The 17399-nt window shown below is 36.9% G+C and overlaps 1 protein-coding gene across 6 annotated transcripts in view; it reads right to left on the bottom strand.

The window, feature by feature from the left end:
- The window catches only part of ADD3 (adducin 3), a 121604-nt gene that overhangs the window by 23238 nt on the left and 80967 nt on the right, over positions 1-17399 (bottom strand). For all 6 annotated transcript variants that reach the window (XM_090278563.1, XM_090278561.1, XM_090278567.1 and 3 more), the window contains exon 2: positions 6729-6949. In XM_090278563.1, the coding sequence (XP_090134689.1) occupies positions 6729-6923 (195 nt within the window). In that variant the 5' untranslated portion in view covers positions 6924-6949. The remainder of the gene's footprint in view (positions 1-6728; positions 6950-17399) is intronic.

Raw genomic sequence — 17399 nt, 5'->3', positions numbered from 1 at the left:
TGCCCTCTTACAACTAGGAATTCTCCCATCAAAGCAGAATGAGAAACTAACTTAGAGCAGGTCAGCAAGGTGACAGGCTGGCTTCTAAAGTCACTTTAAGCCAACAATTCCCTAGAGTCTCCACCAGAGAGGAGTCAGGTTAAAAGATCAAACAACACATATACACAACCACAGCCTAAACTGTAGCTTCCATCTCAGATACAGAAGAGCAGAGAAGAGGAAGCAGTGGGGGTTGTTACACCTTGAATACATGAATACACGAATGTGAACACAGAGTGCCATCAGTGTCATAGACTGTTTGAGATCTTTAAAAAACTAAAATGCAATTTATGGAATTATTATTATAATCTTCAAAGTATTGCCACCAAAGCCTAAAATGTTTTAAATTAGCAATATTGTATATAATTTTCTGTATATAATTTTCAAAAATATTTGCCTACTATATGCTAGCTATTATACTACATGCTTTTACGTGACTTGTCACAACAACCATATGAAGTCCACTTTACCAACAAGGAAACTGAAGATCAAGTTAAGTGAGCTTCTCAGTGTCACACAGCTAATAAGTGCTGATGAAACCAGGTCCAAAACAACCACCATATGCATATATGTATATATAAAAATTATATGAACAGATTAAAACTGGAAATGATGAGAAAATGGGCTGACCCCTAACTTAGACAGAAACAGTCTGGTCTTACTCCAGACCTCTATGCCCTGTTAGTAAATTTTGTCTGTGTCTACCATTGTTCCCTTGTGCTCTGGTCTAAGCTGTGAGGTTTGCTCAAACATTGTCTTTTCACAACTTGTCTTTTCTATCCTTGCTCACTATATTCCATCAAATGAAAATGTCAGCTTCCACTGTTCGTCTACCTAGTTAGTTACCTTTTATTCAACATTCATCTTAAAGGCCACCTTCTTGCTTGATGTCTCTTCTTTAATCACCCCAGTTAAGAAGGAGCTCCATATTTCTTTTTTTCCCACCCCATTCTGATTCTTTTAACATTTGCCTATACTATACTTAGGGTACCTACCATATGACTGTAATGTATTTTTCCTACTCTACTATACCACAGTATCTCATGGCTGGGACTGTCTTTCATATTCCTGGAGTGTCACCCTTGAGTGTTTGGTTCAGTGCTTAATTAATAAAATATTAAGTTAGAGTTTTCTTCTTATTTTTCTAGATTAATGGGAAAAAAGGAATCTGATGTCAATCTTGACTGAGTTAATGACAGCAAAATGCACTCCATAGGTTATTAGTACCAGAATCTGAAGCTCTAAAAAAGAGTCTCATCAGTCTGTCACCTGAATAAGAAATCTCTCCTGTGTAATTAGGCCTGTCCATCATCTAATAGGATAAATTAATCTTTTTTTTTTTTAAAGAAACGAATCTAAACTGAATGTTACACATTCTTAAAAAGTCATTTCATTCTTCAACTCAAAATCATATCACACTTGAAAACTTGCTCTGTCCCTAGAGTACTATAGTTTGGTCAGCTCCCTCATCAAACATGTCCAAAAAAGTATGACAAAATAATCACAAGGTGAAAAAGAAAATGTTTAAGTTAGAGGGAGGGTGCCTTAAAAGCCTTATCTGAATCTTAGAACTTTTTATTTTATACATCTTCTGTCAAGTGTTGAGGCAGTGATCCTGTAAACTTTGAATTCATAAGGTATGAATAAAAGTAAACTTACAAAAACATGAAAAGATTCAGAGATTTGAGATTCATGTAGGGTAAGAGTATACTTTTAAGTATATACATGTTCATTTATACTATAAACCAAAAGTAGAATTAACTTGAAATGTCAGATCTTAAGGTTTCTGCATCTAAGATCAGAACTTAGGAGAAAGTGGCGACAGATGATTTTTTAATTCACAAAAAAGAGGACCACTTTGATAAAAGAAACTGACCTGATGCAATTATTTCAGTTAAGGCTAAAAAAATCATATAGGCTAATTTATAAGTAATACCTAACTCATGGAAATCAGGTGACAATACTGATAAATATCAGAGATGGATTTAAAATATCCACTTGTGGATGTTCTACTTCGTACTAATTACTAGAGAGAAAACCTGGAGCAAAAAGAATAAAAGATTACAGACTTGCTGCTCCCAAGGCAGCCTGCAATTATGTTATTAGATCTCTCCTGAAGTGGGATTAGGAGCATAACAAACTTACTTAGAAATTCTCCATTAAGAAATGTATTCATTTGGAAATAGATTACCACTGGTCCTGTTGAAAGGAGAAAAAACAAATAAACCAATTTTTCTTCTGGATGGTCTTTCTCCTGTATCTAAGTCTTAATTAATATGAGGCGAAAGGTTAGAATAATATCTTGTCTTGAAACTGGTATATAATAAAAATGCAAACAGTTAATAAAGAATACCTGCATATTAAACTTCCAAAGTGCCCCAGATAAATCATGATGATTTTGATCAACTATTCTAATTAAGGCACCATTAACATTTTAGGTCTTAATTACAGTGACATTCTAAGATGTATATGACTTTGAAGTTTCTCCTATCTTCAAAATAAGCTTGTAGCATTACACATTGCCCTGTTATTAAGAAATGTTCGTGTGTCATGCGCCTGAACTCTCGCCACCTATACTACTGTTGTGCCATCTCTCAGATTAACACTGCACATCTGTCAACCAGTCTAAATTGCTTCCTATAAGCAGTAAGGTTTAAGAACTTTCATTCTTTTTCTGAAACTCACTAACTGGTTTCCATATTAAGCACCCAAGTTCAGTAGGAGCTGATCGGACAATATTCAAGTGTTTAATGACTCAAAGCCGACCCAGCTATTTATATAGCCATTCATCCATGATTCAGAATTTACTAAATGTCTACTATGCACAATGTGCTGTTAGTTTTTCAACTTACATGCTTCTTTAACTCTGATGAGGCATCATTAAATTCCAGTGGTTTGCCATGAACGCTTCATTCTGAGACAAGGGGGTAAATGACAATCCAGGGTCTCCATAGACATAAATAAGGAGTCAAAGAAAACTTGTGGATTCTCTCTATTGCATTAATAAAATCTCTAGCTAAACCAGTTACTCACCAGTACTTAATTTCTAAGACAAATACTTTTCTTAAATTAAAAAAAAATTATGACAAAAGGAAATGAAGTTCCTAGAAAGTAGTAGTACTTGGAGTCAGGATGAGACAAATTCTGTACTAAGTTGAGACAAATTCTATTCTCTTCTCCTATTTTGTCAGCTCAAGACAATATTGTGCTGTGTTTATTATTCAAATTTACAGACAACAAAATGTCTTCTGACTGGAAACTCTTCATGAGTTGGGTTGAAATAACTTGTGCAACAGAATTTGAAGATGAATGAAAAAAATATATGGGTGGAATTATTTCATTGTTATTGCTTTAAGTGGTACAGCTTAGTGGTTAAGGGTATGAACCTTGGTAGTTTCACTTCAGATCCCACCATTTAACTAAACTTCTAAAAACTTCAGCAAGTTAGTTACTGTCTCTAAGTTTCAGTTTATTCATCTGTAATACTTCTTTGATTGAGTTTTTGAGGATTAAATAGGATTCACTATGTAATAGGTGCCCAGCACACAGTAAGGGCTTAATAAAAAAAGTATTATACTTTGCTTTTATTAATTTCTCTCCTTATTTCCTTTCTTCAAAAATAAAACTCATTTTAAATAGGAGGCTTATAAGTTTGTTTCTTACAAACACGAATTAGACATATCATTGTTTTTAAAAAAATCTTTATTGGCTATGAGTTTTGTCTACAGAGTAAACCCCAATATTCATAGGAGACCCACAGGTTTTTAAAGAGTTATATCAGCAGAAACAATGCAAGCTTGGGCTTAAAGGAACAAAGACAATACAAAAGAAAACAGGTCTTTGAACCCCCAAACCTCTACAAGAAGGAAGCAGGCTGAGAAAAAACAGTGGCAATCACAGGCTACCTTTCAAGGGAAAGAAATGATGATTCAGAGGATGGAACCAAAAGCCCAGAGGGATGGGAGCAATGGGGGGAAAAGTGGAACAACTGTAATAGAAAAACAATTAAAAAAAAAAAAAAAAAAAAAAAGCTCAGAGGGGTTGGGTCAGGAGCTAAGGAAACTCACTCCTAATAAGTAGAAGGACTGAGTCCTCGCCAGGGGAACTTCCAAACGTTTGCGCAGAGGGATTTCAGAATTGCTATGGATGAGTTACTCCTTTGTAATCTAATTTCCCCCCTTTTTTGAACAGGAATATTATAGCAGTTATCTCTGCTGGCCCCACCACTGGGTGGGGTGAAGAGCAGATAACTGGTTTCTTTAGTTCTTCTAGGTCAATAGATTGAGGGAGCTGTACTTAAGAAATTATACCTGAGGGGCATCGTCTGTACCTGGACTGGATTTAGATGAGATTCTGGATTCAGGCTAATGTGGTACTGGAGTGCAGGGGTGTTAGGAGAAGGTGAGTATAATCTGCATGTGGGAGGAAGGTAAATAAATTCTGGCAGACTATAATGCTTTTAAAATATATTAGATCAGAGAGAGAACAACCCTCCACTCAAAAGGTGGAGTTTAATTCCTCTCCAGCACGAGCTGAACTTAATGACTCACTTCTAACTAATAAATATGGCAGGGATGATAGTGTTTAATGTCATAAAAGACACTGTAGGCTCCTCCTTGCTGACTCTCAGATACTCTAGAAGAGAACACTCAAACAGCCTCAGGTACAGGTCCATGTGGCAAGGTACTGTGGCCTTTTGGCAATCAATACCCATGTGAGTAACCCATCTGAAGAGTGGAAACCTCTGGGCCAGTCAAGCCTTCAGATGCCAGCAGCCCTAGCTGATGTCTTGACTGCAATGTCATGACAGACCTTGAGCAAGACCCACTCAGCTAAGCTGATCCTAAATTCCTGATCTACAGAAATGATGAGATGATCAAAGCTCATTGTTTTCAGCTGTTAAGTTTTGGGGGCATTTGTTATTTAGTAATAGGTAACTAATACAGGCCACTATGTATAATTTCTTTGGTGAAAAGTTTGTTGTGTTAAACATAACAGGAAGACAAATTTTTATACTTTCACAAACAAGATTTTAAATTCACTAGCAAAGATCTAGGAAAAGAAATGATCAATTCACAATTCTTTTAAACCTTTTTTTGTTATTCTCTGGGCTGAAGATTATCACTCTTGCTACATGAATATGGAAATAACAAGCTATATACCTGCCCTTTCCTATTATTTTATTAAGTTCCCCAATGCGTAAGTAAAATTGATCCTTTTAAGCCAAGTTATAAATGAAAATGCCTAAGTATTAAAAAATGAGATAATCTACTCAAAGTTATGCTGTCTCTAGTTTAACGGGGAAATTATAAAACAAAAACCCTTGCATGGACATGTAGTTTAGCATATTTTCCTTTTAAGCTTTCCAGTTAGATTAAACGGTCCACTTTGGAGCACTTCCCAAAGAAATCTCAATGTTTAACAGCCCTGAACAAAATCCAAACTTCATCTCATTCTTTCAGTTACTTTATATGTTACATAACCAGCTGGCTAATAAGTTAGATCTTAAAAGTGGGGTTTCTTTAGAAGAGGAAATATATCTATTTTGATCCAAATAATTAACATGCCCTTCAACTATTTCTAGACAGAGACACTCAGATTTGCATAAAAGAAGGCACTTACTCCCTCATGATGAAGTCTCTCCTTAATCTCTTTTCCATTGAGAAAGGGTTTCTTTCAGGGTTTATTTAAAGGGCAGCTTTAAATTTAAGCTAACTTAAATTCCTCAAAGCTTGCATTGCTTTTATAACTTTTACTTGCTTTTATCTAGGCCACTGGTATAGGAGAATTATTCAGAGAGGAATTCCCCTTTGGCTTTGGACTTAACCTCTGCGATTAAATGCACAAGAGCACAACACAAATGATTTACCAGGGCCACCCCAGGCAGGTCTATGCCTTGGTGCTTATTTTAGTACCTAAGTTGGAAACCTAATATGACCCTAACCTGGGCATCATGTGTCTTTGTGTGCTGGACTCTGTCTGCCTTAAGGGGCCCATGACCTTCATTATGCATAAAGTTATTAATTAATTTTGCATCTTAAATTAAATTGTTCTCTCATTTTCTATCATTTATACGTGACCTTTGCAGTTCCACTAAGGGTAAGAAAACTAACAAATCACTTGAACATGATTTGCAAAGTCTGGATATTACTGTACAGACGGAATTTTCTGCTTGAGTTTAGGCTATTATAATCCACTTTTAATCTAGTTAGTTTGGTGTGTATGCATATATGTGAGTAACATGAGGCTGCGAAATCACAGACCTCAAAAACCTTAAGTCTTCCTACGCTGCTCTGAGTGTCAAGGTACCCAAAGGAAGAAGGAAATAGGTGCACAAGATGTACCTAACTCCTTTCCTGGTTTCTAACACTTCAGTCATGACTTTCCTTTCTTCAGAGATATTCGGTCCAAATTGGGTGTCCCTGAGCTCAGCGGTGTCTTTTTTCCATCTTTAATGAAGCATTTCCTTCAGAAAACACATAAAGAAAATATACACTACCAAGACAACACTAGTTTGCTAATAAAGCCTTGCAAATTAAATATACAAATTAGGTGTCCATTTTTGCCTCTCCAAGAGGCACTCTTCCTCCACCTCTCTTCTAAGCTGAGACTTAAGATATCTCCACTTAACTATATCAAGGTTTCCAAAGAGGAAGAAAAATTATAGCCTTCTAGTTATTTCAACTCACAGGACTTTGCAAGATCTGAGTAACTCGTTTCCTCTGTTCCATCATATTGAAGTCTTGTCGTAGATCAGGAGACATGTTCCTCTCCCTGATGTACTCTGGGTCATTTTCATTGATGCGGTCAAAATACCTCTCTTTGTGAGGCGTGCTGGGAGGAGGAGGAGTAGTGATCACACCTTGGCTGGTATCTGAACTCATGCTTCAAGCCCGCTGACTCCCTTTATCTGTATTAATAAACACAAAGGACATTCATGGTAAATTTGTTATAAAATTCAAATTTTACATGGATCAAGTAGAATTTTTTCCTCCCTCAGAGTAACATTGTTACCTTTCTTTATAACATAGCTTCTCAAAAAAAAACCAAATTAGAACAATTTTTTTTATTAAAGTAAAAATATCTTAGATTGTTACGCTAAATTGGAAATGGATATTTTCAGAGCTAATGGAAATGTGTGGTTCAATTATAACAATGTCATCAATTGCTACTGAACTTTTAAAGGAAGCAATGATCAAAATACACAGAAGTAAAACGCTACATCTAAGATGGCAAATTTTCACAGTGACTACTTTTGGGAGAGCCCTTTTCTCTCCTACTTATGATTTTATGCTAGACCAAACTCTGGCCATATTTAATGGCCACTACATTTTGTAGTGAATGGAATTTACTAACATGAGAGAAACACAGCTTTACATTTTAAAAATGATTCAACAACTTCCCAGGGAAAATATAGCCATTATTAAGGTTGCTAGACTACATACATAACTTCAGCAGATAGTGCTTCAAATCCAAGCAAGCGACAATGAAAAGCTATTCAGAAAACACATGAACAGCTGATTCACTTAATTAATGTGACTATCACTGATACTAAGGATCATCCTTGATTTTATGCTAGGGAAATAAATTCATCTGGGCTTCGCTTCAGCTGAGCACCTAACCAACTATATATAGCTAGATCAACAGGACAGTCATTATTAAATGGAGTTGAAGTAATCTAGCTTGGTGCTTTTCAAATTGTCTGTGGTGACTTTCTCCAATTTGCTGTGGGACAATATTTTTGTAAAACACAAAATTATGCATTTAGATGCTTTGGCAATGTCGAACTGAAAGAGGTTTCTAAACACAAAATACCATGGTCTGTACTTGTCACCAACAGCCCAGCCTGCAGACTGCCACAAAATCCTGAACCACACTTAGAGGAGCAATGACCTAGCAGAGAGGAACGGTCGCTGCCGACTAAAGGAATGCTTCCTCGAACTTTTAGAAGTGAAATGGCAGTAAGCCTAAATCAGGAGAAAGGGAGACCACTGATTGGTGTATCCCCTTCCCTAGCTGTGCTTTTGAACTGAGTACAGAAAATGCAAAAATATGCAAAAAGGAAGGAGAATAGGAAACAAAACAAAACAAAAACCTGTAAGTATGGTTTTGCTTAATTTTTTTTCTACAGGTGGGGACTTTCATTCATGCAACCTTTTCAATATAAATGACTGGTTAACAGAAAAACCATTCTAACTACAAAATTGTATTTTTCAGTGATTATTTGTCTGGTGGGAAGAATCACTTCATAACAAGGGGAGTTAAATGGAAAACATCCAAGTATTCTTTTTCCATTTATGTCGAAAACTTAAAGGGAGAGAAGTTTCTGTGGAGTCCATAACTGCAAATTCTTCACAACCTCAAAGTCCTAGCAGAACACTTTTCTAGATAGATCCAGAAGGTGAAAGGCAAAAAAGGTCATGTTCATCTTAAGGATTTGAATCCCTGATAAAGACCAGAGACATCTGGTCTTGCCTTTTAAACACAGTAACAACCAATTTGTTTCTAACTGTAGTCTTCTGTGATAGGCTTCATTGCTAAAGCTGCCTTGACCCAACTTAGCCCATGCAAACTAATGATAAAGACATTATAAATTCTTGCATTAATTCTAGTTCTGGAAGTGTAAATTCATTCTGTTAAAAATAATTTTTGCAAGACATATTAAAACGGCTTCCTTCTTCCCAACGTCAATGTCATATGCAACATCTTATAAGTTACCTAAATTAGTTTAGCGTACTATGCAAAAAATTCAGGAAATGTAGTTTAAAACACTTTATATCATACCGCTTTAATGATATTCTGATTTTGTGCCTAGAAAGCAACTAACTAGTGAAGGAAATGTAAAATATGGGCTTTTATGTAATTGACGCTTTCACATCCTAAGTCATTAATTTAAAAATCAAGAGAAAACACAATTAAAGAACAAGTGTGTGATAATTAAATATGTTCTTCACAGTTTTTTTCTTTTTATATAATATCCACTACTAATGGAATGACCCTAGCAATATTATGTATTATTCAAAAACTAGGTTTTGCTGTACTGTTATTAGTTTGGGTTACCAACCTATGGTCTCTACCATTATTTTGCTATTATCCAAAAATGTGGTACACAGAACACCAACTGTAAAAAACGTTTCTTTTTTTCATATCTAGCTGGGTTATCAGAAGTCTAGAGATCTTATTTTCTTAGCTGTTTATAATGTCATGCTGACTTTTAAGTTTATAATGCCATGCTGACTTTTAAATGGCCAAGTACAGACTAAGTGAGTACTCAATAACTGGCATATCACTTGATAAAGAAATTAATTCTATTTTAGTTTACCACAGTAGGCCACTGGCTGAAATCATTTTTAAAAAGACAGTCCACAGAAAAGAAGAGTTCTGGCCAAGATGGATGCCTAGACTGACACGCTCCATCTCCCTCCACAACTAAGAAGGAATACAACTACTGCAAAACCAGAAATAACCAGAAGTTCCAGAAAATAAAGCTACAATATTCCCTCACTTATGGCGGGTATTATGTTCTAGACACCCCCGCGATAGGTGAAAATCCGCAAAGTAGGAACCTTACATTTATTTTAGTATTTATATATATTTTAAGGCTTTATAAACCCTTCCCACACACTTATAAACCATTCCCAGTCCCTTATTAACCTTTTCCACTCTTTTATAAACACTACTTATGTTCTTAAACATATTCTACACTCTTAAACCTATGTAACTTTAACCACATATGTATACAGTACTGCAAAATCCCGTGATATAGCAAAAAATCTGTGATAGATAATTAAATATAATATTTTTAAAAATCCCGCGATACAGTGAGGCCGCGATAAGTGAACCACGATATAGAGAGGGACTACTGTATATGGAAATCCAATGTATGAAGTTATAAAGAAGTGGTGCTCGTCAAGACGGGTAGGAGGGATGAAGCCAGGGCGGAGAGGTCAAACTTGCTGGTGGCGGTGGTGGTGGCAGGACACGGTAAGTACAGACACCCATATTTAAGGGGAGGCGAGAAGCGCCTGGGGAGCACCCCCGGCTGCAGACCAAACCCGTCAGTTCACAATTCCAATGCCAGGGAAGGCAGACCTCCATTGCCTCGGACTCTTGAGGGCTGGAGGGCGTGAGGATGGAGGAGGCTACCTGTCTCTCAGTGGAGAGTGCATGGCAGGAATCCATCTTGGACCCCCACTCCTGCAGAAAACACCACAGTGTGGTGAGAAGGGTAACCCAGTAGTGATGAGTGCATGGGGCTCTCCCCCACTATAGCATATGAGGTGTGACAGTCCCACCCAGGAAGCAAAGGTAAACACAAAACTGTCAGGATGGCACAGATCATGATAGAGATCCCAGACAGCAAATATCTAATCTAACAAAGCAGCAGATAGGAAATCTTTCTGAGGCACAGTTCAGAGCTTTGGTTATACGAATGCTTACAGACCTGACAGCAGACCTTAAACAAGACAGGGAAGGAACGAAGGCTAGTCCTGCTGAAATGAATGAAAACACATATGAAATTAGTGGTGAGGGAAAGAAAACCAGGGATCAAATCAACAAATCGGAACATAGGGAAGGAACAGTCAACCAGTGCAGAAAGAGGAAACGAAAAATGAGGTTAATGAGGAGACGATCAGAAACCTATGGGACAGCTATAAGCGGGCCAACATCCGAATCACAGGGTTGCCAGAAGGTGAAGAAGAAGAACTAGAAATTGAAAAATTGTGTGAAAAAATAATGAAGCAGAACTTCCTGAACTTGGGGAAGGAAATAGACTTACAGGTCCAGGAAGTACAGAGAGTTCCAAAAAAACTGGACCCAGGGAGAACCACACCAAGACACATTATAATCAAAATGTCAAAAATTAAGGATAGAGAGAATTTTAAAAGCAGCAAAAGTGAAGTGAATTATGTACAAAGGGGCCCCAATAAGACTATCAGCTGATTTCTCAAAAGAAACTATAGGCAAGAAGGGACTGGCAAGAAATATTCAAAGTAATGAAAAGTAAAAACCTACAACCATGATTACTCTATCCAGTGAAGCTGTCATTCAGAATAGAAGGGCAGAGAAAGTGCTTCCAGAACAAAGTAAAACTGAAGGAGTTCATCAGATCCAAAACACTGTTACATGAAATGTTAAAGGGACTTGTTTAGGAGAAAGAGGATCGAAACTATGAGCATTAAAATGAAAACTGTATCACAACAACCAACAACAGAAGCTAGGGAACTGAAACAAAGGCAAACTAAGTAGGCAACGAGAGTGGGAAAAGAATTATAGGTATGGGGAACATTACGGGGGGAGGTCAGCAGGGAAAAGGAAGCGGGGAAAGGGAGGGAGATGGTATAGGAATTAAGAAGCACAGTAGAAGGGAGTGGAGTGACAGGAAGATGTTGAGAAGAACTATATGCACAACCAATCGGCATGGACTAAGGGGGGGCAACTGTAGGGAGGGGAGGTCACTGGGTGGAGGGAAACAAAGGGAAAAGAAATTGGGGCTACTGTAACAGCATAATCAATAAAGCATATTAAGAAAAAAACGTCCACAAATATTGCCTTCAGTGGGAATCTACCTATTCCTCAATTCCAGAATCACTATTAAGCTTAATGGAGAATAGATTTAGATAGCAAGCTTGTGTCTAACTAATAATTTTATGTAAACAGCAGTGGCAATACTTTCATTTCATTATCCCAGCATTGGTTTAAGAAGCTGATAAGTAAACACTGACAAGTAAAAGCTTATAGTTAGAAGAACTCTTGATGACAAACACATTTTTCAATGAGTAAGGTAAATAGAAAGATACATAACCACCCATGTTAATAATAAAAGAACATACTATATGTGTATAACCCTTTGTAGTTTATACCACCTCTTATACCTTTTACCTGATTTTATATTTGCAGCTATACAATGAGATAGAGGTTGATAATTGAGAGGTTCACTGGATTAAACATCCTGCTCTAATTCATACTGCTATGTTTTAGGAAATATTCCAAGCCATGGTTTTTCTGTCTCCTAGTTAATAATGACACATATTATTTCACACACCATAAAACATAAGAGGACTGACTTCTGGTCAAGATGGATGTGTAGGTAGACACACTTTGGCTTCTCCCACAACCACAGAATTACAACTAGACCTCAAAAAATAGCACCCAAAACCGTCAGAAAATCGAGCTATGTGGAAGTCGAACGACCAAGGATTTAAAGAAGCCACATTCATCCTGATGGGTAAAAGGGACAGAGATGCGGAGACTGGCAGAGAGGTGTGGGGTTGCAGTGTGGCACAGAGAGGCAGCGGCGGCAGAACTGGTGGTCTCACATTCACATGTGGGGGAGAAAAATTGGGAGGGATACCATGGGAGTGAGTGATCCCAGCCCCAGGCCAGACCACACAGCCCAGGGTCTAGCACTGGGAAGATAAATCCCTATAACTTCTGGATGTAAAAACCAGTGGGGGTTGGGGCCGTGGAAGAAACTGCTGGACTTTCAGGAGACTCCGCTTAAAGGGCCCCATGAACATAGAATGTATGCAAACCCATCCACCCTGGGATTCAGCACCAGGGCAACAGCTGGGAGGGTGCCACTAGCATATGGGGAGTGGGTGAATTGACTGGAAACAGGGTGAGTTCTGGGCAAACCTCCAGAAGCCAGGCAGCAACACTGTCCCCTCTCTGAGCCCTCCCCCCACAGAGACACAAAGTGGTAAAGTGAGTTGCCCTGCCCTGGTGATTAACTACGGCTCTGCCCCACATAATTTAGAGATGCCTTTTCTACAATAGGCCACACTACTAAGACAGAGAGTCAAAGAAAATCTACCTAATAAAGAGGAACAAACACAGGGAGGCTGCCAAATAAAGGAGACAAAGAAATACAGCCCAAATGAATGAACAGAACAAAACTCCAGAAAAAGAACTAAACCACATGGAGATAACCAATCTATCAGATGCAGAGTTCAAAACACTGGTGATCAGGATGCTCAAAGAACTCATTGAGTACGGCAACAACATAAAGGAAGAAATGAAGGTTATGCTAAGTGAAATAAAGAAAAATCTACAGGGAACCAACAGTGGAGGGGAGGAAGCCAGGATTCAAGTCAATAATTTGTAACATAAGGGAGAAATAAGCATTCAACCAGAACAGCAAGAAGAAAAAAGAATTAAAAAAAAATGAGGATACTAGTAAGAAGACTTTGGGACATACCCAAATGTACGAACACCTGAATCACAGGAGAAGAGGAAGAGAAAGAAACTGAAAACTTATTTGAGAAAATAATGAAAGAAAATTTCCCTAATTTGGTGACGGAAATAGACATACAAGTCCAGGAAGTACAGAAAGTCCCAAACAAGTTGGACCCAAAGAGGACCATATCAAGACACATCATAATTAAAACACCAAAGGTTAAAGAGAATCTTAAAAGCAGCAAGAGAAAAGAAGAGCGTTACCTACAAAAGAGTTCCTATAAGACTATCAGCTAATTTCTCAAAAGAAACTTTGCAGACAAGAAGGGACTGGCAAGAAATATTCAAAAGAAAAGCAAGGACCTACCATCTAGATTACTCTATCCAGCAAAGCTATCATTTAGAATGGAAGGGCAGATAAAGTACTTCCCAGACAAGGTAAAGCTAAAGGAGTTCACCATCACCAAACCATCATTACATAAAATGTTAAAGGGACTTATTTAAGAAAAAGATAAAAATGATGAATGTTAAAATGGCAACAAATTCATAACTATCAACAACTGAATCTAAAAAAACAAACTAAGCAAACAACCAGAACAGAAACACAGTCATAGAGATGGAGATCATTTAGAGGGTTATCAGCTGGGAAGGGTAAAGGGAAGAATGGGGGAAAAGGTGCAGGGAATAAGAAACATAATTGGTAGGTACAAAATAGACAGGGGGATAAGAAATGTATAGGAAATGGAGAAGCAAAAAAACTTATATGCATGACCCATGGACATGAACTAAGGCGGGGGATTGTTGGAGGGAAGGGGTGCACCAGGCAGAGGGGGACAAAGGGAGAAAAACTGGAACAATTGTAATATCATAATCAATAAAATATATTTTAAAAAAACATAAAGAAGACTACAAAATTTTGAGACTTAATCTACATTCTGTCCTGAATATTGAACAATTGGAGCTTATGGCATTTATCAAAAAATAAGGAAATAACACCAAAAAAAAGGGAAATTAAGATTAGAAATGACACAAAACACTATGAACTTTCTCAAACTTCAAAAGCTCATTATTGAAACAAGAAGTTTCAAAGTTTTATGTACTTGGAATAAGAATTAGGAATTTATATAAAGGATATGGAATAAAGAATAAGAGTAGTAACTTCTTATTTAAGTGCTGAACATAGATGCTGAACAGTAAGTTTTACATAGATGTTAAGCCAATCATAAGCAAAACCAATTATCTGAAATTTTGTACACCAAGTACTACAGATTGAAGTGTATTTCAAGCCTTGAAAAAAATTTAGGATCCACAGGATTATCTGAACATAAACAGAATTCAGAAAAATATGAGAGAAGCTTGCAGCACTACTTACAATAGGCAAGATAATGGAAACAACCTAAGTGTTGATGAATGAATGGATTTTTAAAATGGGGTATATGTACACAATGAACTACTCTATTATTATTCAGCTATAAAGAGAAGGAAATCTGGCTATTTTCAACAACATGGATGGACCTTGAGGGCATTATGCTAAGTGAGGTAAGTCAGACAGAAAAAAACTTGTACATGAAATGTTCATAGCTGCACTTACTCACAATAGCCAAAAGGTGGAACCAACCCAAATTCCATCAACTGATGAATGGATAAACAATAAATGTAGTATGTCCACATAATGGAATATTATTCAGGGGAAGGAAGAATGGGAGGGACTACTTAATGGATACTAGATTTCTGTTCAGGGTGATCACAAAGTTCTGAATCTAGTGTGATGGCTGCACAGCATTGTGAATATACTAAATGACACTAAATTGTACACTTCACAATGGTTAAAATGGTAAATTTTATGTTTTATGTATTTCACCGCTATAAAAAAATGAACTCAAAATGGGTCACTGACTTAATTGTAAAACTACAAAACTTTTAGGCCCTAGCTGGGTAGCTCAGTTGGTTAGAGAGTTATCACAATATGCCAAGGTTGCAGGTTCGATCCCTAGTCAGGACACATACAAGAATCAACTACTGAATGCATAAATAAGTGGAACAACTGTTCAATGTTTCTCTTTCTCTCCCTCTCTGCCTCTCTCCCTCTTTCTCTCCATCTCCCCCTCCTTCCCTCTGCTTTTCCCTCCCTGAAATCAGTGAATAAAACAAACAAACAAACAAACAAACCAAAAACTGTAAAACTTTTTGAAAAAAACCTAAGAGAACTACTTCAGATCTAGGGCCTGGCAAAGAGTTCTTAGACTTGACATCAAAACCTGATCAATAAAGGAAAACTGATGTATTGGACTTCACCAAAAACTGAAATATTTGTCTGCAAAAACTTGTTAAAAAGGATTAAAACACAAACTACAGATAATGAGAAAAAACTTGCAAACCACAAATCCTACAAAGGACTAGTATGTATAGTACTCAATATATAAAACTTTCAAAAGCTCAGCAGTTCAAAAAGTAAAATAATTAGAATATGGGAAAAACAGGCATGACAAATGTAAATAAGGACATAAAATGATGCTTAACATCATTAGTCATTAAGAAAATGTAAATTAAAATCACAAGTAGCAAAATAGTTAAAAAAAAAAAAAAGTGACAATCCCAAATGCTGGAGAAGATGCAGAGAAACTGGAGCCCTCATACATTGCTGTTGGGAATGTAAAATGGCAATAGCAACTCTGGTAGACAGTTTGGCATTTTCTTAAAAACTAAACATGCAACTACTCTATTACCCAGCAATTATGCTCCTAGTCATTTAACCCAGAAAAAGGAAAACACGTTTTCATATCAATACAAAAATCTATACGAAAATTTTTATAGCTTTACTTGTAATAATCAAAAACTGGAAACAATCGAGATGTCCCTCAACAGGGGAATGATTAAACTGTGAATATTATAAATACAATAAAAAGGAATGAATTAGATACACACAATAGCCTCAATGAATCTACAGTGAATTATTCTGAATAAAAAAATTTACAAAAGGTCAATCAAAAAATGTTACATAGACCATGATTCCATTTATATAACACAGCAGGCCCTCAAATAATGTTTTGTTATGTTGATAAGATGTCGTAGGAAGTTAACTCTTGTTTATATCAATTACCTTATGGTAAAATTGGTTTTGTTCTATGTCGTTTTGCTTTATGTCGCAGAACCTACTGACCACATTAAGTGAGTACTTACTGTATTCTTTAAATGAGAATATTATAAAAGTGGGGAACAGACTGGTGGTTGCCAGGAGTTGGGGAGGGATATATTCAAGAGGGAGGGAGGTGGGTGTGGTTATAAAAGGGCAACAAAATAAAATACTGTAAAAACAGCATATAATGGATACTGTTGAGACTTCAGTATTAGTCTTTATAAGCCAGGAGACACAGCAAGTGAAAATATTAACTCAACTGTTGGACTCAAGTCTTTGCATTTCCACCAACTGTTGTGTGACAGAACAGCCATGGAATATTCATTCAACAAGCATCTGAACATCTACTATGTGCCAAGTCCTACTATGTGGGGATACAATAGCAAATGAGATATAGTGCTGCAAGACACATCATACAGGTGCCATGATCAACTGTAAAAAAAAAGGACTATCTCAAAAGATGCTTCAGATCTCCTGATTTCTTATATCCTATGATTCTGCTGGTGTCCTCTGATCTATTCCTACAATGAGGCAGATAAAGACCCTTGATATGGGCTAGTATTCATAACAGCCAGTGATTTTCTAACAATAACTAAGTGTTCCTTACTTTATTGATGGGTTACCATAGCATGTATGTGCTAGCCACTGGACTTCACATACATTAGCTCATTTAATCCTTAAAATCCTATGAGGTAGGTGTTATCTCCATTTTACAGGAGGAAATAAAGTCACTGAGCTGGTCAAAGAGCTGCTAAGTGGTGGACCAGGGATTTAAATCTAGTCTGTAGATCTCTAAAGCCCAAGATCTTAATCACAATCCAGACCCAGGGTGTAGCTAATTTTTTTTTCTTAATTTTTATTAAATTTATTGGGATGGCATTAGTTAATAGGATCATATCAATTTTAAGTGCACATTTCTATACTAGGTCTATATATTGCACTATGTGCCTACCACCCAAATGCAAACCATCTTTTGTCACCATATGTTGGGCACCCCTCTTCCCTCTGGTAACGACTACATTGCTATCTGTGTCCACAAGTTTGT

Source organism: Furipterus horrens, unplaced genomic scaffold (genome assembly GCF_987537825.1).
Source record: "Furipterus horrens unplaced genomic scaffold, mFurHor1.1.pri manual_scaffold_5, whole genome shotgun sequence".
In the NCBI taxonomy this organism is placed as follows: domain Eukaryota; kingdom Metazoa; phylum Chordata; class Mammalia; order Chiroptera; family Furipteridae; genus Furipterus; species Furipterus horrens.
The sequence above is the reverse complement of the archived record's forward strand: the minus strand, read 5'-3'. Positions and strand labels throughout refer to the sequence as shown.